Source organism: Pezoporus wallicus, unplaced genomic scaffold (genome assembly GCF_028554395.1).
Source record: "Pezoporus wallicus isolate ANWC-B61680 ecotype Strahan unplaced genomic scaffold, APGP_CSIRO_Pwel_v1 contig_13339, whole genome shotgun sequence".
In the NCBI taxonomy this organism is placed as follows: Eukaryota; Metazoa; Chordata; class Aves; order Psittaciformes; family Psittacidae; genus Pezoporus; species Pezoporus wallicus.
The window spans coordinates 54-25,458 of NW_026642476.1; the positions used below are offsets into that span (position 1 = coordinate 54).

General features: G+C 57.4%; 1 protein-coding gene across 1 annotated transcript; it reads right to left on the bottom strand.

Moving 5' to 3' along the window:
• Positions 1-1,864: 1,864 nt before the first annotated feature.
• On the bottom strand, positions 1,865-11,207 carry LOC130610627 (calcium/calmodulin-dependent protein kinase type IV-like). The gene is made up of 12 exons (XM_057430662.1): positions 11,141-11,207; positions 10,580-10,707; positions 7,530-7,608; positions 7,213-7,275; positions 4,770-4,852; positions 4,508-4,580; positions 4,004-4,094; positions 3,842-3,916; positions 3,585-3,660; positions 3,325-3,451; positions 3,055-3,207; positions 1,865-2,714 (listed from the first exon to the last, which is right to left on the bottom strand). Exons 2-12 carry the CDS (start codon positions 10,675-10,677, stop codon positions 2,487-2,489), a joined length of 1,146 nt encoding a protein of 381 aa, XP_057286645.1. The 5' UTR covers positions 10,678-10,707; positions 11,141-11,207; the 3' UTR covers positions 1,865-2,486.
• Between the last annotated feature and the right edge of the window lie 14,198 nt (positions 11,208-25,405).

Consider the following 25,405-nt stretch of genomic DNA (forward strand, 5'->3'; position numbering starts at 1 on the left):
CTCAGCCCGGCCCCTCCCCCGGGGCTACGCGGAGCCGCCTTTTCTAACGGAACATTACCGGGATTTGCCTTATTTTGCGGGGTTTTAGGTTACTTCGCGGCCCTCAGCCCCGTGGTGATGCCAGTAACCGCCGTCCCCCTGAGGAGATCCGCAGCTGGAGGCGGTGTTCGGGTGTCGGGAGCTGGAGAATCCATTGTCACATGGAAATGGGTTAAAAAAGGCAGGAAAAAGTAAACCCCAAACGGCTTTCAGGGAGTCGGGGCTTGCCCGCTCAGCTCTGGGACCTCCGGGGAACAGCAGTGAACACAGAGGACAGGTGATGATGTTGGATACTTTATTGACTTTCTTTACTTTATAAATACCTGCAGTATCGGCAATGTCACCACTACACCGAAGTAGTCAGTAAAACACATCCTGAAAACAGCTACAGACCAATATTGGCTTTATTCCCTTAGTTTCTTACTACCTTTTGAGTACTGATACTTGTGGAATAATACTGTGTAACAGAAGAGGCAAACTCCTTTTCTTTGCTTACAGTTTTCCCTCCAGCGGCTTCCATCAATGAAGACACTTGTTACTTGCTGATACCTAACTGTTGCCTTCATTCCCGTTATTTTGCCGGATCAGGAGTGCTCAACACTGCTGGGCAACACTACCTGGCCTGGTCCTGCAAGGCGTTTAAATGTGTATTTCGTGCCAGACGATAGCGAATAGTCAAATTTTAAGCCCCACGTTAGTGAACAAAATGGTAAAAGTGGAGTTCTGGCCCCACTGGGGTAAATGGGGACACATGATGGAGTTTGAAGGACAGTGTCACCCGAAGGATGGGATAAAGAGCGGAGCTGGGTGCACTGCAAAGTTCAGCCCTCTGTATTAAATAAAAGAGAGAAAACAAACTGCCCCCTCCCAAACACACAGAAAAAGATGGGATGTTTCCCCTGCCGAAGCCCTCTCCCATGCTGTCGGTGATCGCTTTCTCTCCTGCTGTTCATCTGCTTCCCCACTGAAGGTATGACTGGGAGTTCATTAAAATGAAAGCACATTTCTGGCCGAGACCTGATATTTCCCCAATTAAAAACCCTTTTGAACATCCCGTCCCTGAATTCGGCTTTGCATGCACCCTAAACAGAAATGTCATGTGGTATGGATCAGCCCTTACGCGTAATCTTTATGGTTTCTGCTTGTGCTCTGCATCAACACGAAGCTCTTTGTGTTACGTTTGCCTTTGCTGCCATTGGAGCTCTGCCCGATGCCCAGGTTCTGCATCACCAAAGCCTCAGGTTGTGTTTGCCACCTCTCCATCACCTATGGTGTCCCCGTGCTGGAAAAATGAACTTTGTGCACAAATTTTGACACTTTTTTGCTTGAATGTGCTCTAAGTGCATGGCCCAACCGGCCGGGGGTGCAGGTTGAGGCAGCACCTCAGGTCAGCAAACCCGGCGCTGGCTTTTTGGCTTCTCCCGCATTAAATATGGCTTTTCCTGACTGATTGCTTGTTCTGTATTAAAATCTGCACGTGCTCATCCTGTGGCTTGGTCAATAACAGCCTGAAAAAAGTCTTTCCAAGAAGTTTGTCAACTGATTTCGCTAGACTTAAAAAAAAACAACCCAATACATATAAACTCATTGTCCTCCCTCCGGAAACAACAGCACCATTACAGGTTACAAAGTCTTCCAATGTGCTGTGGAAAGAGCTGCATTGTTCTTGGTTAAAACTCATATGAATGGCAACCTGGAACACCAAGGAAGAGGCCAGACAAGCTGCGTTCCCAGTCTGGGACAATCCAGCCACCATCATGTACCCACAGCAAGGCTGAAGGTGGGAACAAATGAAGCTGGAGTGGAACAAAAGCACAAGTCAGAGTTTGTCTACCATCTAGAGATAATAAAGGAACCACTCACTAACACCTTTTCTTCAGATAGGATCAAACAGCTGGGTCCAAAGGCTCCTACAAACCATGTCTAATAACAGCAGTAAACCTACAGCTGCGTCTGGTAAGAGGGATTGGAGATGGAACATGGATGGTCAGTGATAACCCAGATGCACCCATTCCCTAAAGAAACCCTTAAGGACTATTTACAGGAACTTACAAAACGCTGTTGTAAAGGCAGCTTCCTGCCTGTGTAGGTAAGCTGAAAGAAATCCTTTTTCTGCTGTTTTGCTCCTTGGTTTTTAAGCCACTTGGGATCTTTTCAAGCCACAGTGGCCAAAACTGTTCATTTGTTGGAAGACAGAGTCACCAGCCTTGTTTTCCTCAGTCGGGTCCCTACAGACACACATTCACAGTGACCAGCTACAACTGCACCGGCAACAGGACACTAAACAAGGACGCTCCACACCACGGATCATGGGCTCCTGACACACACTGACACTCGGGGCACTCCTGTCCCAACGGCTTCCCCCACCTTTCCCTGTGCCAGCTTCCAAGGGTCAGTGGGGTGCTGCTTGTGGAGGCTGCGGTGAGGCGGCACCGGTGCCGGGCACGTTAGCTCTGGCAGCTGGCGCTGCTCACAGGAACCTTGGGCACGGCGGGGCGGTCGCTCTGGAAAGCTTCGAGGTCCTCGGTGGTGGCGGTGGCTTCGTGGCCAGCGGTCCCTGTGCCCTGGGGCAGGCGGGCTCCCCGGGGAGCCCTCTGGCTGCGCCCGCTGCGGGAGCAGTCGTGGTGACCGTGGTTGCCCAAGCGGCTGGAAGCCACCACGGCTTTCATTGCAGCCTGTTGCAAAGGCACAGTGGTGTGAGCAGTTAGCAGCATGTCTTAGGCAGATGTTTCCCCTTCTATGCATTCCCTGAGATGCTCGAGCCCCGCGGGAGCATGCAGAGAGAGCGATGGCGCCCGCTTGTCCAACCCAGCCCTTCGCTTCAGGCAAGGCTTTTCCTTTGTGCTCTGTCGTCCTTCATCCCTGAGCTGCCACGTGTCACTGAGCATTTATCTGCTCAAGGCAAGGGATCCTTAAAACCCAGAGACAGCAGCTCTGATAGCCCCAGTTGTTTGCACAAGGGGAACGTGAACACGAGCCACCCCCGGGGGTTTAATGGGGCTTTTTCACCTTTACCTTCAGTTTTCTCCTGGCATTAAATTCCTGCAGTTTCTTCTGCGTGCTGTCCATGTGAGCGAATTTAGCTGCTTTCCCTGTGACCCAGGGATGCTCCAGAGCCTGGTGGACGGTCAGTCTCTTCCGGGGGTCCAAGACGATCAATTTTCTGACCTGTAACCAACGAAAAGGCCTCATTTGCCTCAAAAGCCCCTGGTTTTGTTATTCCACAAGCATTGATCTGAAGCCTTCACACTCAGCAGCCCTGAGCCCTGGCGCTACCTCACTCACCAAATCCTTGGCGTTGAGAGAAACCTCATCCCACCACGGGGACACGAACTCGTAGTCGCAGGTGAGGATGCGGCTGTACATGTACTGGTCCCCTCGTGGGTCGAAGAAGGGCTCGAAGCCACAAAGCCTGTGAGCACAAGAGAGGAGCTACACACTGCTGCCCGGGCCCCATGGCACAGCCAGGCCAGCGTTTGCCAGCAGCTCACAGTGGGCTGAGGTGGAGCAGCTGGTGGTTCCACTGCCACCCTCAAGTTACTCACAGGATGTAGGTGATGACACCCACAGACCACATATCCACTTCAGGGCCATACGGGCAGCCATGGAGGATTTCAGGGGCTGGAAGCAGAATTTGGGGTTCAGATGCACAGGTGTGGGGAGCTCCCCGCAGAGAAAACACCTCCTGGGTACCGTTAGCACCTCCTGATGCTGGCGTAGCCATCAGCCAGGCCTATGCTGAGCAGCAGGGAGCAGCCCTCGGGTCCCCCTCCCGCTTCCCTGGCTCTTCCCTCCTGCTCACCGCAGTATCCCGGTGTGCCGCAGACGGTTTTCATGGTGTCCTGTTCATCCACAATCTTGGAGAGCCCAAAGTCACCTTGAGGGACACAGAGAGTGCAGCGCTGCCGTCAGGGGAGGCACTGTTAGCTCCTCTTTGTGCCGCAACCCCCCCCGGCAAACCCACCGATTTTAAGGGGAGCATCAGGGGACAGGTCTGCATAGAGCAGGTTCTCCGGCTTCAGGTCACGGTGGACGACCCCGTTTTCATGCAAATACTATAGAGGGAAGAAACAGGGATGTGGTAAGGGAGGGAAGGGGCAGAGAATCCCCATCTGCTTCAGAGAGTGATCGGGGGTGACTGGGCACAAACACGGCACCAACTCGCCCAACTTTGTCCTTTGGAAACACCCAATGCCTGCGGTGCTGGCGCGGCTGCTGGGCGTGGGAAGGACACTTCCCATTGTGAGTTTCCATTTTTAAACCCTCCTGTTGCTATAGAAACCCCATCTCCAGCAGCCCCGTGATGCAGAGCAGCGCTGACCTTCCTCCCTCCTCCTTCATCCCCCCAAATGTGGATTGGAAGAGGCCCCTCCACCAGCGAAACCTTTGGAGGGCCAAGGGTGAGAGGGGTATTTGGGAGGGTGCAGCCCCCACAGTGACAACCCTGACCCACCGAGGGTCACCTCACCGAGACAGCTTCCAGGATCTGTTTGACCACATGGGCTGCATCCCGCTCGCTGTAGAAGCCCCTCTCCACGATCCTGCAGGCACATTGGGTCAGCACAGCAGCACCCTGCCCATATGGAGCCCCTTCACCCTCTGTCCCCCAACCATGGTGTGCATCAGCCTCCTCCATCCTCATCCTCATCCTCCCCCTGCCATCAGGGTGGAATTCATCCTCCCTCCCCCCCCATTAGGAGCCAGGATGGGGATGATGGGGCTGGGTGTACCTGTCAAAGAGCTCTCCTCCCGTGACCAGCTCCAGGATGAGCGCGATCTCAGACAGGGTCTCAAAAATCTCCTTCAGCTTGATCTGAAAGGGGCAAGAGGGATGCAGATGTGGGATGCAGAGGCTGTGCCAGGAGGAGCATTTGGCCACTGGGGTGTGAGAGGTTTATTGGGACAACCGGCACGTTTCCCTCCTTGCCTTTGTATTTGTCTGAACGTGATTTGTTCTAACGCTTGTAACAGCCCTGCTCACTTAATCATGCGTTAAAGGCGATGCTGGGAATGGGAATACAGGCATGCGGCGCCTTTATCCTCCTCCCGTCTCCAAGCTCATTAGCTGGAAGAGGAGCTCACGAAAAGCTTTTTGATTTCACAGCTTCCTCAGCCATGCTGGCACCTTGTCCAGCCCCACAGCAAAGCCCTGCCCTCATCCTTCCTGGGACCCATTCTGCACAGCTACACTTGCAAGGATGCGGGATCGATGCATGGAACCCCAAGAGCCCAAAGCCACCTCTGGGACCCTACGGGCACTTTTGGCAATGGCCCTTGGACCATGTTTTAGCAAAAGAGGTACTAAAGGAACTGGTTTCCTCATGATTTTGGGAGGTTTTAGCTCCCACACGAGGTGAGTTTGTCTGCAAGAGACCTTTGTGCCACTGCAGCAGATCTGGAATTCCCAGGTCTCTCTTAAAACTACGTCAAAATGCATTTTTTTTATTTTTTAATGGAAAACTGAGAATTTCACGCTTCTTAAGACTTTTGTGACACTGCGAATTTCATGGGGCTTTAATCATTACCTTCATAGGCTGGGTGACAAGCCGTGATACCCTGCAGGGTGAGAGACACTATGTGGCAGCTTATTGCATTATAATAATACACGGAAGCACTATAATTTTCCTATTAACTTCAAAAGTTTACAATCCTATTATCATCCGCTCTTGAGGTCGGTGCTGAACGATAGCGAGCGCACAGGCAGCACCGGCGTAAATAATGAAACAGAGCAGCTCTGCTTCAAAAACCCACTTGAACCTGGGAGTGAGCGGAACCCTACAGAAAACGCAGGGATTTAAATATTAAACCTGCCCGGCTGGTTCCTCCTCACGTCTCCGTGGAGCTGCTGCCTGGGGAGGAAAGGAGGAGGGGAGGCACTAATGGAATCTTCTGTTGCGTTTCGGATGACGGAGCCTCTCCCCAGCCGTGGCTGATCCCACACCAGCGGCTGCTCTGAGTGATGCTCCCCATCCCTGTGTCTGCCCAAACGTCCTGGGAGTGGGGAAATGCCTCCGAGGAAAAGGCTGAAGTGCCTGATAGCTCCAAAACCCTAGGACACCCTAAGGCAGGGCTGTGCCGAGCTGGCCAAGGGGCTCAGGGACGCCCCAGTTTCAGCGTTGTTTGCCTCCACTGTCCCTGGTTTTAGGATGTTTTGGGCTTCTCTTGGCTTCACCTCTTTGCATCAAGGATTTGGACTGTTGGGGATGGTCAGGACATCCCCACAGGGGAAAAGCCTCATTGCTCCAAGGAGGGTTGACATGGGCTGGGCTGGAAACAGCTGTGCCCAGGGTTTTAGAATCATCGGATCACACAACGGTTTGGGGTCGAAAGGACCTTAAGTTCATCCAGTTCCAGCCCCCTGCCATGGAGGGTGTTTTGAGGCACACTGCAAAAGAAATGGCAGCCTGGGCAGCAAGCACCAGCAGCAAAGTGATGTGCTGGCCACAGAATCAATCGGAGTGGGGTCTGCTGCACCCCTGCAGCACCAGCACTCAGCTGCCAGGTGGGTTTTGTGTTATTCCCTTGACTCCAAGATGCTTTTGCAATTTGTCAGTGGAACTAAGCAGCAGGGAATAAGCCTTTTTGGCCTGGGGAGGGATGGGGATGGAGCAGAGCCCCCAGGTCCCTGCCATTGCAGAGGGGCCGACACGGTGGCCCTGGCTCTGCTGACACCGGCTGTGATTAGATCCGCTCTGGGCGTTGCAAATCATTCCAGCCAAGCTGCTGTTATCCCCCGAGCGCTGAGCAAGAGAAACGGCACTGGCTGTGCTGGGACGTGGAACCCACAGCCCTTTTATCTCCCCTTGCAGGGTTCATTACAGATGGGCAATTTTCAGTGGTGTTCATTTGATCTCCTCGATGGAAATTGCTTACCAAATGGAAATCTCAGGCCAGGAGATGGGGGGTGTGGGTGGAAGGGGAGGGAGCCTGGCCCTTGGTGTCAGAGATGGGAAGCTCAAAGGCACTGCAAGGACCATGATTTTCATGCCTGTGTGCCAGGCAGGGAGCGGACACTGGGTGCAGGCAGGGGTAGTGGGTTCATCCTGCACCGGGATGGGATGAGGACAAGGACACCCCAGCCCTTCCCTCGGCACCACTGGGCTGCCTGTGGGAAGCGTTAAGGGGACCCAAGCCAAAGGGAGCTGCGAGCTGTGCCATGAGGGCCGTACTCACGATATTGGGGTGCGAGAGCCGCAGCAGGACCCCGATCTCTGTCCTCACGATCTTCTTGTCGATCTAGAACACAGAGCCCATGCAGAAACAGCATTACCTGCGCTGCCAGGGCTGGCTCCAGCCCCCTGCCATGCAGACAACCCCTCCCCATTGCTCCCTGCAGGTTCCCATGTTTGTCCCAGGGCCTGTTTTCAGCAGCAGAATGCACCCATTACACACCCCCCCTCCCCATCTGCACCCATAGCCCGAATAACAGCCCCATCCCAGTCCCAATGTGCTTTGGTAGCAAAGTCACCTCCCACCCTGCCAACACTCACCGTCTTCTTCAGGACCTTGGCAGCGTATGGGGTGCCCGTGCCCTTCTCCTGGCAGCTGTAGACCACCGAGGTGGCCCCCCTGCGGAAGGTTTGGGGGTGCTTGAGGTGGTGTGGATGGAGCAGGGGGTTCTGCTCACCCCGTGCCCCCCCCCAGACCTTTGCTAGTGCCTAGCGCACATCCGCCTCCTTGTGCGCCCCATTCCCTGCATCGTTTCCAGCTTTCCTGGGTAAAGCCATTTTAATTAAACCAAGTCCTAGATGGGATTTAAATCCTTAAGCTGCTTTCACGACAGGACAGAGCCTCCCTCTTCCCACTTGTGGCCACAGGGACCGCGGGGATGCTGTGTGGGTCCCAGCCGTGTCCCTGACAAGGCCACGGCACACAGGACGATCCCGTGTCACTGCAAAACCTCTCCATCAGGTTAAACCACTGCAGGTGACAAGAGGGATCGTTCCTGTTGAACCCCCAGCAGTGCCCCCAGCTGCCAGTGATCTTTAGATCGAGTGAATAACAATTTTTTAGCCACTGGACAACAAAATCAACCCATTGCCTCAGGTCATTACAGGATTAATTTGCAATTTCATCTTTGCTGCCTGGCTCCTTTGAGCAGATTAATTCTCACCCCTGAAAATCAGCCACATTTTACTGCTCTTTGGCTTCACCATCTTCTGGGACCCAAGTTCAGGTTCAGCTCAAGGTGCATGGCACCCCCAAGCACCCACAGTGAAAAGCCAGCTGCACGCCAGGCACCATCGTTCACACCAAAACCTCCTATGAGACCAAGACCAATGCACAGCGTGGCTGGAAGTGACCCATTTGCTGCAGCCCCATGTGCTGGATGCGGTCCCCGGGGTGCTCTCATGACAGAGAGATTTGCTTTAGAAACAAGGGCGGATTTTGCAACTCATCTGGCTGAACTTGGGAATCACGTTCCCATGGCAACGGCAGAGCTGGGTACCGGGTACCACAGGGATGCTGCGGGATGAACAAAACCCGGCACTTCTAGGCCACTTGCAAAACATTTTCCTCCCTTTGCTCAACGTTTTCTATGAAATCTTATTTTGCAAATAAAAAGCAATTTGGAAACAAACCGCTCAGGTTTGGAAGGGGAGAGGCAGCTGCTCCCACCTTCTCCAGCTCAGGAAAGTGAGGAGAAGCCTTCGATTTGAACCCAAAATGGCATTGCTGCTGCAGCACCCATTAACCCATTCCCAGTGGGAGAAGGAGCTCTCCTGTAGCAGCTCAGCTCCTCAGGCACCGTTTCCAAACGCACCAGGGTTTTGCAGTACCCCAGCAGCCGCCTGCACTCCTCATCCCTCTCATCTCAGCTGCATCCCAGCCCAGACCCGCCGCCTGTCGCCTTCCCACATGAGGTTCTCCCCACAGACAGTTTGCAGCCTGATTCCTGCTGCCAACAGGATCATTTCGAAGCCCTCGGCTCCGCATTTAGGAGGTGCAGGGGCCGCTCCTCAGGCACGGCACAACCCGCTGTGCCCATGGCGATGCGCCGGCTGCCCCTCCCGCGTTCCCAATTACAGCAGCGGCTGGATCCGTGCCGGCATTCGCTACACCCCAGCCCCTCGCCCCGCTGGCCCCAGCAGCCGCTGCTCTCGCTGCTGCTTAAAGCCTTGAATAAATCTCTGCAATCAACCTTGACTGCGACAGGAGATAATTGCATTTGCTTTACAGATGAACTGGAAAATGTTGAACAATGGGATTTGCCACAAGAGCCTGACGGATGGACGGGGGCTGGAGCAGCCCGTGGAGCACCAGGGCCAGCCCGTGGAGAGGACGGTAGGACCTGCACTGCTCAGAGCCTGTCTCTCTGTCCTACCCCCATCTGTGCAGGGCTGCGTGGTGCTGAGCCCTGCGCTGACACTGGCCACACCTCAGTAAGAAGCCCTAAATGGTTTTGCTGGAGCTGATAGGTTTAAGGCTCAAAGGCTCCCTTGCAGATGGCTGGGGCTGACCCAGCCTCAACCACCACCACCACTGCAAACATCTGCTCCAGGGCTTGGCAGCGGCGCTGCCTCTGCTGCCCCACAAACAGGACTGTCAGACCTTCCACCCAAGGGTTCCCTGCACCCCCTTGGATCCCCGTTGTCCTAAGCGTGCTGGGACACCAGAGACAAACCTGTCCCATGGTTGGGAGCTCCCAGCACCGCTGCTCTCCTCAAAGGGGCTCAGGAGCTGGGCCTGGGCATCTCCAGGATGCATCCTTGCTATGGGGCATCAGCAGCCTCCAGGCCCAGACACTTGGCACCAGCCCTGGGCTCTGCATCCTGCAGGGCCCTGCAAGGGCTTGGGAAGCGGCCAAGCAGCCACGTGTGCCAAGACCAGGACAAACCCGCCAGGGAAGGAGAGATGGGCAGGTTTAAAACACATCTCCTGGCCACCCCAGCACGAATGGCACACAGCACCCGCAGGACCTCCCGTGTCAGCCCTGCTCTTCCCTGCCTGTAAGGATTTATGCTAGGGCCTCTAAAAAACAAGTCACGAGAGCCTCCATCAAGCAGTTGGTGGCTGCTGAGGTGGCTCTGCTCTGAGCCACCACACAGGGATGGGGACATTGGTGGTCCTCAGCAGGGCTTCCTGAGCCGGGTGGGATAAATCCAGATCTGGGAATAAACCCCTGTGGGGCTGTGTCTGTTTGCAGGGGCTGCTGCAGGAGGGACCCACCATGGCCCCGCACTGTGTCAGGCTCACTGCTCACCCCCCCAAAGCCTTGGGCTGCTCAGAGGTGAGACGAGTCACACCAGGAGCCCGCTTCCCACCCACAGGGGTGAGAACCACGGACACAGGAAAGGGGGCCCCATGCTGCAAGCCCCCAACCCTGAAACCATCGCTGCATCATCACGACACAACCCAAGCTCCAGCTTAGGCGTGAGGGGCAGGGTCTTCTGCTTTCCACCCCCCCTTATCCATGCTTCCATCCCCGCCACGTCCCTCCTCCCTCCAGGCCGGTCCCTGCCCCAGCCAGGACACGCTCCCATGCCAGGAGGGCTCCTGCCCCCGGCATTCCCTGCCCACCCCCCCCAGCAGCCGGTACCGTCCCAGCTCGGGGCCCACGACGTAGAAATCTTCCAGGGCTGCCTTGCGGTGGGAGCCGTCGATCCAGTACTCGCTGCTGCTCTCGGAGGAGGGCATGGTGGCCCGGGGGCAGCAGTCTCCTGCCAGCTGCTCGGAAGAGGAGACCCAGGCATCACCATGTCCCCCCCCCCCGCGTGTAAGAGCCCAGATGGCCCAGCAAAAAGCAGCGCTTGGGATTATCGAGTGTGATGGAGCTGCAGCCACAAATCTCCTTCCCCGCAGGCACGTACGCTGCCTTTTCTGAGCCTATACCCCCCACCTATTTCATGCCACCCCCAGCTTTTCACACCACGCTCCCCGCTTCCTCCCTTTCCCACCCTATCCCCACCTTTGTGGGACGACCTCGCCTTTTCAGGGGGCCAGACCCCACGCTCAGAGCCCAGGCTGTGCCCCAGGGACTGGCACGTGGGGTATTTGCTGCCCCCCAATTCCTGCAGTCCCACCCAAACCCACGCTAACATCGAGCACCCCCCCTGCCGCGGGCCTCTTTGCAGCCCCGGTTTGATGGCCCAGCACTCACCGTTAGCTGTGGGGTCGCTGTGCAGCGGAGCCGTGTCCCCCCCAACGCTGCTTCATCCCCGGCGCGGGCCGGTGCGTGCTGGGTGCGGGGCCCGCTCAGCCCCGCGCACCCCGGTGCTGGCGCTGGGCCTGGCCGCAGCCCCCCGGGCCCGTTGCTGCCAAGCGGAGGGCAGGGCCCCGCGCTGCTCTCCACCGCGGCCGTGTTAGGGCTGAGCTCCTCGGCCGCGCTCCGCAGGGCGCTGGGCAGCGCTGGAGCGCGGGGATGGAGGGATGCAAGGATGAGAGGATGCAGGGATTATGGAGGACCGCAGGGATGCCGGGAAGCGGGACCGCAGGGATGCAGGGAGGGAGGAAGGTGGGGATGCGGGGCCGGGGTGGGTGCACCGGGACCCTCCCAGGCAGCATCACCGCTCTCCCGTTCGGCTCGGCCGTGCCACCCCTCGGCCCGACGTCGCCACTGCACCGCGTCCCGCAGCCCCCCGGTGCCGCCGGCTGCGATGGGCGCCGGGGGCGGGCGCAGGGCGGCCCCGGGCCCCTGCCCCGCGCTGCAGCCGTTCCTCATCGCTCGCAGCCCGGAGCCAGGCCGGGGGCACGCGGGGAGCGCCCGGAGCCCCGTGGGTCCCGATCCCGGTCCCGATCCTGGTCCTGCGCGGGCGCTGCCGGACGCGGCCGCACGGTGACGCCGTCGGCCGAGGGATGGGAGCGGGGGGAGAAGGGAGGGAGGGGGCGGGCCTCAAATTGGGATTGGGGCGGGATTGGTTTGAGAGGAGGGGGTGGGAATGGGAGGGGGGCACGGCAGGAGACGGGGCGGGAGGATGGGATGGGATGGGATGGGATGGGATGGGATGGGATGGGATGGGATGGGATGGGATGGGATGGGATGGGATGGGATGGGATGGGATGGGATGGGATGGGGTTGAGGTGGGATTGGGATCGGGGCTGTGCTAGGGCCAAGAACAGGATGGGAACGGAGACGGGATTGCGGATGAGGATGGGTTGAGATGGACGTGGGGCCAGGGGATGGCAATGGGGATAGGGGTTGACTTGGGGTCGGGGTGCAATTGGCCCCATGGCTGAGGAGAGCCCCGAGGGGTTTTGTGTTCGCCGAGCAGGAAGTTTCTCCTGGAGGTACAAGGGGAGGAGATGAAACAGCGTCAGGTCCGACAGTGAACAAGCAGGAGGCTGGGGCGGGGGGGGATGTCAGGGACATGCTCCATTCCCCCCCCCCCCCCCCTTGCCAGACGTGTCCAGGAATGGGGCTCCTCTTGCTGCGGGGCCTGCCCAACGCTTATCCCCAAAGCTGTGAGCCAGGAGCAGCTCAAATATTGGAACTAGGGAGAGAATCCTGTGGGGCAGCAACCCCCATGTCCCCCATGGGCTGCGGCGATGCTGCACGGTCTCCCCCAAGCTGCAGCATGAATGGAGACCCGCATGGAAGGCAGCAAAGGTCTCACCAGCACGAACCCTTCTCTTTGTAATGGGTTTCCCAAGTATTTATTAGAATATTGAATCACATCTGAGGGAGGCAGCCTCAGCCCTGCTTGATGTGGTCTGGTTGCAACTCTCTTTTGAAAGGGATGTTCTTAAAGGGAGTGACCTGCTAAGTGAGTACATTGACTCAGCCTCCGTTTCTCCCTGTCCTGACACGTTGTGGAGACGAGGGTGGGCTGGAAGAGGCTGGCTCGGAGAATTAATATTTATCACTCCATCCAGAACAAGCACAGACCCCCCCATTCATCCCCATCAGAAGAGCGAGGGCTGTGTCTGAAGAGCATAGGCAGCCCCTTCCCTTCAGTAACTCCCCTCTTAGCAAAGAGGCTGCAATCCCACCCGCGGTGCCCCCAGACCCCCACTTTGCCACCCATGGTTGGGGGGCACCTGGTGGAGCATGGATCCACTGGGCGATGGCAATGGGTGCGTGATGGCAGACGGGCAGCCCCGCTCCCCTGCGCACCCCATCAGCACCAAGGGGAGCCAGAACCATCAGCTGCAGCCCAGGCCTCCAGGCGGTGGGAAGGGGCTGGAATGCACCTCCCAGATTCAGGCCTGGCACCAGACGAGCTGCCCCAGGAACCTGCCCATCGTCCTGATGGCTCAGTGGGAAGAGGAAAGCCTCCAGCCTTTTGTCTGCGGGAGAGGAATTAATTATTTTGTTCTCTCGTCACACTGGAATGAAATCCATTTTAGAGCAGCATAAATTTAGGTGCCTGAAGTCCCCTTCTTTTTTCTTTATTTAACATCCCAGGAAACATTTTTCTGCCCTTCTTGCCCTTTTCCAGATCATTTCTGTCTCACTGCGCGGCCGCCAGTGTTCAGGATGAAGCACGGGATGGCAGGGCATTAACTCCAGCAAAAGGGCTGCGTGGGGCACGGAGGGCAGGAAGATGAGGCCATAGCGGGGACCCCCGAGGTTCCCTGAACCCCACAAGCTGCCAGCATTGGGCAAAGCACGGCCTGAGCACGGCAGCCTCTGGGCCACCTCCTGCCACCGAGCGATGCTCAATGGGTCAGAACGGAAAATGGAAATGAATACAGAAGTTCAGCTCCCCCAGCACACGCACCCCAGCGCTGCTCGCCTTGCCCATTGAATGGCACGAAGTAAATGAGGGCAGAGCTCATTTAAGCCAGACAAGGACACAGAGCATCCCCCCCCCCCGGCTACCTGGGGATGTTCAGCATTCCTGCCAGGAACCGCTCATTAAACCTCTAAAAGACAGCTTAAGGGTCCCATTAGAGCCTCTCAGGTCTGTCCTTCCTTCCCTCACAGATACAGGGGAGGCCGGCGAGCACAGGGAGCGGGATCAGAGCTGGTGATGGAGGGACAGGGTTTGCAGACCCGCTGCGGGGCCGCATCCTTCCCCATTCATCAGCCGGGGCTGTGGGAGCATCGCCCCAGCTCTGGCAGGGCAGCACAGCCCAGCCTTGCACAGGCCGTGGGTGCTGAGCCTCCCCATCATCAGGGTGTCCCTGGCGGTGCTCCCAGCTCCGTCTCGAGCACCGACTCCTGCTCTTGGGGCAGACCCTGCTGCTTTTGCTGGTGCATTCACACCTCCAGCCTTTGCATTCCCCATCCACCCACTGGCAAGCATCGGGACCAGGGCAGAGCCCACCCAGCATCTCCCCTCTCCCAGAGGAGGCTCAGGCATTCAGCATTTCCCTCTTTAAACAAAGGCAGCGTCTCCTTGTGCTGCTCCTTCCTCCTCCTGCTCCTCCACTTCCTCTTGCTTTCCTTTCTCCTCTCTTTTTTTTTGTGCCACCAGAAATGAGTTGTCTTCCCGCAGATGTGACTAAAAGCACTCTGGAAATGTCAGCCACTGCTCGAAAGGGACCCAGATAACATTTAGCTTTAGGTAAGAGAGTAGATTTTCTCTGCGCTAATTCATATTTATAAGCTCTCCTGTTCCCGGGGAGAGCGCGGCACTGATAGCACTTGCTGATTGCTAGCGAGCGGAGCAGGGAATTGTTTTCATATCTGAGATTAAAGAGTGCTTTCTGCTCCCAGTGGCACCTGTGTACTTACACTGGTCATTCTCAATTCATTCTTATAAGATTAAGACTGGAAATGGGAAATGGTTATATAGTGCCGAGCCCAGGAGAGGCTGGGGGCTGCGGGGGGACAGGGTAGCGCCGGCTCGGTGGTCCCAGTGCATGGACACCCAAGGCAGAGGGAGCAGAGCCCAGACCCTGCGCCGGGGACAGCCCGGTCCTTTGCCAGGGGGCTCTGCAGGGTTTTCCTGATGGGAATGCTTCAAGATGCAAGCTCCTTGCCCAGATCCTATGCGGATGGATGGCACCGATAGCCGGAGCGGGCAGAGACGGATGCGAGCACGCGATGGGTTAGGTGAAAGCTTTGTTTCTATTATTACTTTTCAACACATCTTGGGGTTTGTGTCGGCTGATCAAAAGCAAACAAGTGGAGCCCTTTGCAGCGGATCAAGGGTTTGGGAACTTTCAGAGCTTTTAGTTTTTATCTTTTTTTAAGTCATGTTTGCAAAGTGGCTGAGCAGCCCCCAAGAGGGTCAGAGCCGGAACATGGGGGAACAGAGAAACCAGGGATTGCAGGGCCTGGAATTAGGGGGAGGAAAGGGGGGAAAGCAAAGGGGAGGAGGGAGAGATTGGGGTGGAAAGGGAAAAAGGCGAAAGGAGAAACAAGACAATGGCAGAAGGCACCCCGGGGACTTCCTGAGAGGTTTTAGAAATTCAAAGTACGCCTTAGAGCCTCAAAGCTGTGTCAGTCACAGCCCAGGCGCAGGGATCACCGAGGCTGCGGCCGAACAATACCAGATTGTGTGAGGAAGGTGGGAAAATAGGGGGTCTCAGCGGCTCCCACTCACACCAGCGGTTCCGCTCGTCAAGCACGCGTTCCACATGAATCAATTCTGGACAGAGCCTCGGCATAATCCCCGCCAGCCTCGCTATGACAACTTGAAGGAGAATTCGGCGCCTGAGTGACAGCAGACACAGAACTGACAAGGCAAAAGCCTGCAGGACTTTCCTTCCCTTTCCCCCCCCCTCCTCCTTTTTTCTCTTCCCTCTCCCCTTATCCCCCTTCCAGTAACTTTTCCTGGGCCGCTGGTTTGGGTGCTCACGCATCCATGGGTTTGTGCACTCACACGTGGGTGCTCCCCATGCCCGCGCTGCCAGAGGGGCTTTGCTCTCTCCTTGCAGCCCCAAAGACCCTTCTGAGCTTGCCCTGCTCCTGGGCACCCCCGGCCCTTCCCAGCAACAGGGATGCTTGGGAACCCCGGCACCTCTCCCACCTGCAGGACTGGCCACGGCTCTAAGCAGAGTGCAAGGGGAGCGTGGGATGGGGGTACCCAGCTCCTGGACCAGGATCCCATGGGAGCAACAGCAACGAGCAGCCACCCCAGGGCTTTGGTAGAGGGGGACACACGGTGCTAGGACCTCACCTGCTTCCCTGGAGCATCCACCAAGGCTCATCCCTGGCTTCAATGCTGCCCTTCAGGGGCACAGGGCAGCTGCAGGAGCCCTCCAAGAGTGAAGGCTCATAGGGGCACACCAGCCTTAAGCCTTTGGGCTCGCTATCAAGGGTGTGAGACGCTGTGGGGCTCTCAATTACCAGCATCACCTACACGTGTTTGCAGCTCACCTTTGAGGGGCCCTCAACACCTTCCTGCCCCCATGGACCAGGACACGGCCAAGCAGAGCAGGACTGGTTTGGGTTTCAATGGGTGCCTGTGGGGACGGGGCCATGTGGCAAGGAGCTGCTCTGAGATAATATATAAAGATTACAGTTGTTAAATACGTTTCTCCAGCCCTGCAGCTAAAAGATGCACTGATCACCTCTCAGTGCCTGTTGCTGCTTATCCCTGCCCTCCTGCGCTCCTGCCTCCTAAGGTAAAGGACATGTAACATTAATAATCATATCAAGAATAAAAAGTGCTTTTTGTCACCTCTGGATCCTGCTCCCTTTCGGGCTCCCCTGTTCCGTTCCGCTTGCGTGCTCGGGGAGGCAAGAGGTATAAAGGAAACTAATTAAAAATTGCCAGTGTCTTATGTTGGAGCATTTGGGTGCTTTCAGTAGTGAAAGAAAAGCGTCTTGTTGCAAGAAAATCAATTTTACAGTTACAGGAGCAGAATAAATAGAGGTGGTGCGTTAAAGCAAGAGGATGAGCAGGGGTTGCGAGGGGGCCAGCACAGGGATGCTCCAGGTACCCCTATGTCTGCCCCCTGCTCCTGCAGCTCTCCCCCAGCAGCAGGTTTTGCTCAGACCATGCGTTTTTCACCCAAAGCAGTGCTGCAAATCAGGCTCAGCACCACCTGCCAGGCTCCGTGCTTCCAGGAAAGCCAGAATTGGTCCCCAAAATGCCACCCCGAGCATCCCCGTGAGGTGCACACGGGGTATATCCCCGGCACGTCCCTGCTCACGCTCTGAATCCATTACCCATCCCTGCCACGCAAGCCTCTATCTGTATTTCATTTCTATCGCCTCTCTCTCTGCAGGCATGTGGCTACAATCTATTGGGTTTGTGCACAATTTCATTGTCTTTTTGGGGGTCAGGAAAACGGTAAACAAGCCAATTATCCTTGGCGGAGGGGGTTAAATGCTGCTCACCCCGGTCCCCAGCCCGTGGGTTTCCCTGGTGCTCAGGACAGTTATCTGCTGCCTGGAAATGAGGGAGCAGCAGTCAGGGGGCCCAAAACAAAATGACTTTTATGCTAAACTGGATGCAGGCAGGCAGGGAGCGGGTGGGGAACGCAGCAGGAGCATGGGATCGCTGGCACCGGGGTCTCTCTGCTGCTTCCAGAACCATCGGCACTGCGATAACCCTCCCTGCTCACGCCCTGGCTGGACACAGCATCCCCTTCCCAGCCCCGGCAGGGTTTTCTTGCCTTTGCTCGTCACACCAGGACAGCAGCGATCCCTAATCCTCAAATCGTCCCTTGCTGCTTTTACACACATCTCTAAGCTCCTCATAATAGATTTATTTTAAAATAAAGAAACAAATGGGAAAGGGAAGGAATAAAAGCCCTCTGTGGGTTATTACAGGGTATTTTTGTGTTTAATTGAAAACTCTGAGCACAGAAAGACAGATCCTCACCGGTGTAACCCAGTGCAGTCGGCCCCGCTTGGTGGGATGAGACAAATTGGTGCTGGTGCAGGGTCTGGCTATGCCAAAGCCCACCCGGGCCCCTCAGAGCATGTCATGAGCATCCTCCAGCCTCAAGCGGGGAGCTCGGCATCCCTGGAAAATGGATCCGTGCCACTCATTTCCTTCATATCCCACCTCGGAAGCCTCTGAACACTCACAGCCCCACTGAAGGTGTGAGCTGGGCTCTGCTCTGTCCCCCTCCGGTCATCTCAGAGCTGATCGGGCTCTGGCTCCTCCACAGTGGGGTTGGTGTCCTGAAGGGGGGTATGAGGTGGGCGAGGGGATGTGGGGCCATTCCTGTGGTGTTGCAGATCCAAAAGCTCCTCTAACCGGTGGCTGTGGCTGTGCCCTTCGCCTGCAGGCAGTGATTCAGCTTCCTCCAGCTCAGAGCCTCAAGCAGCACCAGAGCAGCACCGCTGTGCATGCACACGCGTGTGCTGCAACATGCGTGTGTGTGCGTGCTGCAACACCCATGTGCGCTGGGGACACGCTCCTCTGCCTGCCTCAGTGTTCACACTCTGTAGGGTATAACTGGTGCTCGCTGGGGCATCGCTGGTGCCAGCGCTGCTGCGTCCCTAAATAGATGTAATTGAGTTACTGAGATGATCTGAGATGAACTGGGGGGGGTTGGGTTTTAGGTTTTGGGGGTTTTTTTTGTAAGAGAAGTTGCCTTGAAACCTGCGGTCTGGGGAGAGAGGAAGGTCTCCGGGTGAATTAGCATTTCCGTCGCTGTGCCTTGCATTTCAAAACCCCCTTTATCTCTATTAGCACCTAATAAAGACAGAGCTTTGCTCTAATTCATAATTATAGCACTGGATGGAAATATTTGTGTTTCTATTCCCTGGGAGTTTGCCTCCAAACCCCTCAGCCAATTTGCAGTGGAAAACGGACGGGTTTCCCCCTGCACCACACTGGGGCCCTCCACCGGCTCAGCCAGGCTGAACCCAGCACCCAGGGCCCACGAGGGCTCGGTTGCTTGCACGAGGGATGCTCGCTTGTGCCAGGGTCCAGCAGCACCCTTGGCTCAAAGGGCCACTGTCCCCTGGCCGGCTGTGCCCTCTGGGCCAGCCCGCAGCGGCAGCGCCTGGGCTGCACGGCCAGCTCGTTGTGGATTCACCGCACTCCCCGGCACAAATGGGTTTAAACTACCTTAAGTGTTTCAGCAGGGAACTGGCGCTGGCGGTGTAACACTGTATTACCACAGCATTAGGAGTGAAGTATTGATCCTAATCCCCTGGTTCAAAAATAGGATTATCAGAAGGGGAAGGGAGGGAGGGGATGCGGGAGGATGCCCCGTCCCTGTCCCCAGCAGACCCGGTCCCTGCAGTGGAGGACGGGGCTGGGTGTCACGGTGGCACCTGGATGCTCCTCTCCCCAAGTGGCTGAGTCCCCCGCGCCCCCGGCCAGCACCGGCCGCCCCCTGGCTGCCCCATGGGGAATTGGCCACCCCAGGCTCTGCGGGAAGGGGCCGAAGTGGTGTTTGGGTGAAGGGGAGCTGCCACCGCAGGGTTTCTCCTCCTACAAATAGGGCCAGCTTCTCGTTGCAGTGACCGTTGCATTAGCGGTTCCATTTGACTGTCTCCAGATGCATATTTCCATTACCCAGCCCCTGAAAAGCCATCTTCCCCGATCAATACCTGCACCTTTATTCCTGATTGATTGATTGACCGATAGAGCAAACCACCGCCGGCTCAGCCCCAGGCCTGGGGGGCTTTGCTGGATTTCTGCTACATTTTCCTCTTGCCATTACTCTTTCTTTTACCCTTCGCTGCCCAGCAAGGGGGGAGCAGACCCTACCGTGCGGTGCCAGCTCCTAACAGCGCTGGCTGCCATGTGCCATGCAAGGATGGGGCTGAGCGGGGCTGGGGATGCTGCAAAGCCTGTGAGAAAAAGGTTTGCACCAAGGAGCAGCTTGCACTGAGGAGCAGCTTGCGCAAGGAAGCTGCTGCTGTGCACCCACCCCCCTGGGAACCCTCAGCCCCAGGTTGATGGCAATGGTTATTCAGTCATGAAGGGGAGAAATGGATTTGAGTCCTCCCCGTGTGCATCTTATTGCCTGTGACACCGGGCTGGATGGCTGGTTATTGTTCTAGATTAATGCAAAGGATTGAGGCTCCTCTGTGCAGGAAAAAGGGGGGGGGTGTGTGTCTCCAAAGCCCCTGGAGCATGATGCCCGCCTTTTGCTTCCTTTACCCCAGCCCTGGGCTTCCTCCTGCCGCCAGCTCCGGCGTGGGACGCGGGGCTGAGCCCCTGCGGCACGGTCCCCTCCTCGGCTGTTTGCTTCTCCCTGCCTGGCTGACTCTGAATACAGTTCACATTTCACTCCTAATCTCCCCTCCTTAGTTTTTAATCCCCTCTCTCCTCCCGGGCTCCTTTTCCCTCTCCTCCCTCTCCCTTCCCTCTCTCCCTTCGCCCTCCCCCTCCTCGCAAGACAAATTACCCTTAATGATATGCTGAAGGCCATGACACCCATGTTGTCTCTTTGTCATCCTTCGCGGTGCAGCGTGAAAAGATAATACAAAATGCGGCACTTATCTACAATTGAGCGCCAAGACAACTTGCTAATCCCTTAATAACGCGGCGGCCGGGGCCCCATCGGCTGCTGGCTCCCGCATGCCAAATCGCCGCCGCCGCTGCCAGAGGCTGCTGTGCCCCTCACCGTGGTGCGTGCCGAATGCCGGGGCCGCGGGTCCCCCCCAGCACCCCGTGGGGAGGTGGTGACCTCAGATGGATCGGGAGGGGGGGGGGGAGGAGGAGGGGCAAAAAACCTCAGTGTCTGGACCCAAAAGGATGCGGCGTGGTGATGGGGCAATGGGAGCATCAAGTGGCAGTGTGGAGGGGGCAGATGGCAGCCCCAAGGTTGAAAAGGCCATGTGCCTGATCCTGACTCCCCTGGTGCCCATGGGAAACCTATCTCTTATGGCTTCTCCCAGTCCAGCCCCTCTGAGGAGCAGAGCAGGGCACAGCATCGATGTGCACCCACCCCACTGCACACGAGCAGGGCTTGTGCCCTGTGCCCACACCCCGGGGTCCCACCGGGGGATGAGCATCTCTGCACCCAGAGGGTGACTGATGGGGACACCGGGGGCCCCCCGGGTCCGGCATCCCCCTGCCCCTCTCTGCCGTGATGGACAGAAATTGCCACTTAATTTCCGGCTTCCTTTCCCCTTCCCACCCCGGCCGTGATTTACCTCTCCCCAGAGGAGCCCAAAAGCTGTAAACACACTTTTATTTGTCAGTTGTATCCCTGCAGCCGGCGAGGCTGTTGAAAAGGTAATATATGATTTCAGTCCTCTTTGCTTGATGATGTCGGGATTAGGAGCCCTACATATTTTATGGAAACCTCTACATGATCTTCCTTTATAAATCATTTAAATAGGAGTGTCTTTTCTTGGTGTGTGATATAAAATATTTACTGGAGTGGGTGAAGGCTATTCATCCGTGTTTACCCTCCCGCTTCCCAGACCCGCTGCATTTACAAACAGCTCAGCTCGGCACAGCCGGTCACCGGCTGCCTACCAGGAGCCTGCTCAGCTCAGCCCTGGCACAGGGAGGGCAACAGCAGGGACAGGCTCCATAGGGATGGGAACTCCTGCCAAGGGGAATTCTGCGGGGTGATGCCTTCCTGCAGCTGCGTTTTACTGTGGAAAGAAAGGATTTTGGTACAGCATCCCAGAGCATCGCCCCTGCAGCGCCCACCAGCTCCGCTCTGGGCGCGTGTTCTGTGCCAGGGGCCAGCTCCAGCCTGCAAGCCCGGGGTTCCCCAGCAGCTCTTGAGTCCCTCAGGGTTGAACCCCGTTGTTCCCACTCTCCCCAGCTCCTGCCCAGCCCCAGCTCCAGCCCTGGCAGCCTCCGCAGCATCCGCTCCGCACCCCATTAGCATTCATTGCAATTCTTTTCATTTGTTACCTGGCAGGGGAATGAAAACACGTTGTTCCCCCCAGCGGGGTGTTTCCTACGGCGAGCCCCAACTTTTCAATCATTTCTTGGCACCGCCGTGGCAGAGAGCGGCCCCCCCCACCCCCCCAGGCAGGAGACATTGCTATTAAAAGGCTCACCCAGGGGCATGTATTTTACATAAGACGCCGTGTACATGCTGTGCAACATTCAGGAGGATCATGCTGGAGCAATTGGTCCGAATATAATGCCGGTTACCTTGCGAGAGAGCAGCTCGCCGAGGGGAATGGATGCTCACGCCGTGCCTGGGGGAGAAATCGCTCCCTGGCAAAGCTCCCGGGGCTGGCAGGGACAGGATGAGGATGCTCAGCGCCTGCTTCACCTCTGCCCCAAGCCAGGCCGGGCTTGGGATGGGGATAAAGGGGCAGGGAAGGTGCCCTGTGTCCTGATAAGATGCTCTGTGAGATCCTCTTCCTCATCGCTCCCTATGGATGCTGCAGAAGGCTGCAGCAGCCCCCAGCCCATGGCCCCATCGCCCTCTCCCCATGGCAGGGCAATGAGCAGCTGAAGGAAAGTGAATGTCTGGTGGCCCGAAAAGTTTCCTTTCCTGCCCGCAGGGCCCTGCCAAGCCGCATGCAAAGGAGGCTGCCGCCGCTGCGTGCAATTACACACGCGGCTGGGCTATTTCATGGAAATCAATGGCCCCAAAGGGACAGCGCGGGGGCTCCACGCACCCCCCTCCTCCGATTCCAGCCTCCCGCCGGCACCAGGCACAGCCCCGCATCCCGATGAGCCGGGAGCAAAGGTGCTGGCGCTGCTCGGGAGCGGAACGGGAGCTCCATCCCTCACCTCTGCGCTCTCCTCTCGCTCCCTATTTTCATAAATCATCCCCGATGTGGTATTCTCCCGGGTGCTCCGCAGCCAGCAGCTTGTTACATGAACGTTTCTGGTTGTATTCCTTGTACCTATCAGGAGATAAGGCTGGGGAGAGGGATGGCAGGAGGGGAGGCAGGGAGTGAAGTTGCAGATGTGACAGCCAGGTAGCAGGAAACAAGCAGCAGGGATGGTGGGGCCCCCTGCGAGCCCAGCCGCTCCCGCCGTGATGGATGCACTTTTTATCCGAGCTGAGTCAAAACAGGGCAGGAGCCTGCGCCGGGAGCTGCTGGAGAGAAGTGACGGAGCCTGGGAAGTGCCAGTGAGCCCATGGTGAGCACAGGGTGCTGTGGGAGCAGGGGACACAGGGCCGAGCCCCCCCCCAGCCCTGCTGCAGCTGGGTCCATGCTCTGCTCTGCACGACCCGAGGGAACAGGATGGCACTGTGCAAACTGGTGCCTCCAGCAGCCTGAGCTCTGCTGCGTCCACAAGCCACGGCCTCAGGCACAAGGCTGGGGGGGGACACGGGGAGGAGAAGGGGGCAGCCTGGCCTCTGGGAATTCATTGGAATGGGGCAAATTGAAGGCAGATGCTGGGAAGGGGTGGGGAGCGGAGCAGCGTTGGGGTGCATGGGGTGGCTGGAAGGGGGGCAGCGCACCAGCGAGTCTGGGGCCTCAGTTTTAGCACTGGGTGCTCCCAGCCTCCTGCTCTGCCCCAAGCAGCCCCGGGAATGCTCAAGCTCGACCCTTCCTCATGGTGAAGGTTTCCCTCAGCACAAGGTATCTGGGGCTGCCCCAAGGCTGCCAGAGGAGCCGAAGCAGCATCTCTGCCCGAGCAGGCACCGGGCTGGCCCCTCCATGGCACAGACCAGGAAAACCTTGGTGCAGAGCACAACAGGGATGAGACCTGCTGAGCATCCCTCCTCACCTGCAGGCTTCTGAACCTGGAGCGAGAACAAGAGGAAGGAAGCCGGAGAGGTGCCAGGGGAACTGGTGTGCTGGATCCTGAGCCTCACCAAGGTGTAAGCCTGGACCATGTCACCGGGACTGGGGAGGCTGCAGCAAGCTGCGGATCGGGCTCCTGCGCTGTCTGCAGCAGTGGCTGCACCAGGCGGATATTCCACGGGCCAGTGGAGCACGATGCGCCCGCTGCCTTCATGGGATTAAAGCAGAAAACTATTAACGCCGAAACGTTGCAATAGAGCACGGAGCAATGTGCCAGTGGAGACACAGAGCAGATGCTCTCGGGAAGGGGAACACCGTGACCGGGAGGCTGCTGCCGTGGGGGCTCAGGACCTCTGAGCTTCCCCCTGATGCCATTGAACTGGAGCGGATCGGGATGCTATGGGGTCAGCAGGATGCTATGGGGTCAGCAACCAGAGGCACCTGTGGAGGTGCAACTGGGGTGACCCAACTGTGCCATGGCTGAGGCACCCCAGCAGCCACCCTGTGCTTCGCCCATGGGATCGCAGGGGCAGCTCCTGCCACCGTGGCCAGACACGGGTCCAGTGGTTGGTCAGTGGAGAGTGTGGAAGGGAAAGGGTGTGCTGGAGCAGGGCTGTGTGGGGGGAGCTGCCCGTCCCTGCTCAGTAGAGGAGTTATGGCACTTGGGAAAGCTGAGCCCCACAGGCCACCCTCATCCCACCCCACACCTGAATATCTTGAAGGAGGGCATGGCCCCAGCCCTCCTGCACCGAGCCCTGAGGTCCTGGTTAATTGCACAGCCACATCCTGGAGTAAGTGCGGCGTGCAGAGGTGAAACCGTATCCCTGTCAGCCCTGAACCCCGACTGCTGGCACAGGGGGCTGTGAGTGCCCACACAGCCGGGAAGCCCTGACACTGACAACGTAAAACTGGTGCTAGAGGAGCCTGAGGCCCATAAAGCCCCGTTTCAGACACCACCAGCCACATGTGGCACCATCCCTGCTTCCCTTGGTGCTGGCCATGCTCCAGGCACTGCCCTGCAGTTGCGGCACCGCAGGATGAGGGGGTCCTAGGGATGCCCCATCCCATCCCTCAGCCCCGGCTGCCCTGGGGGTGCTTAGACCCCACTCATCCCTATGCCCTATTCTGCCCCCTCACCCCCAATTGCAGCTGGAACTAAGGATATTCAGGGGGTCATGGGGCTGGGAATCCCTCTGGAGACTGGGGCTGTTTCCTTCCCCTTCCTTCGCACATGCTGCCACGTTTAAAGAGATTTAAGACGTGTTTCTCTGGGTCAGCAAGCAGAGGAATTCTTGGTTTTCCAGCAGCGCCAGCTGCTTTAAACAAGGAAAGGGGTGGAAAACTCACTCCCATTTCCCAACATCCCACCTGCTGCGGCGGTCATTCCCCCCTCTGGCCAGGCAGGGAGCTGCGGTTCCCCCGCACGGTAACGCGGATGCTAAAACCGACAGGGTTTAGGATGCGGAAAGAGGGCGGCAAGAATCAGCGATGCTTGGAAAGGGAATGACCCTGGCCCTGGGCATGGCACCGGCACCTCGAGCGTCCCTCGACCCAGGGCTCATACTCTGCAATGGCTGTTTCAAACCCAAATAACAACTGCTTTAATGCACATGGGCCCTGCAGCCGGTCCCCACATCCCCTCTCCCCTTTGCAGGAGACACCCCAGAGCCGCAGGGACCCCCTTGCCGGGGGCAGTGGGGAGCCGGCCGTGCCCTGGTTAAGCAGGGTAACCACTGACATGGGTGATACCTGGACACCGCAGCAGGAGCATCCGGGCTGGACCAGCTCTCCATCACCACGAGTCCTTAAATCAAGCCTCGGTGCCCCTGTGACGAGCTGCCTGGTCTAAATGATCCTTCTCAGGCCTTAAAACTCCATGACTCAATTAATTACTTACTAACGATGATCCCTCTCAGCCCTGCGCCTGCCGGTTTGCTA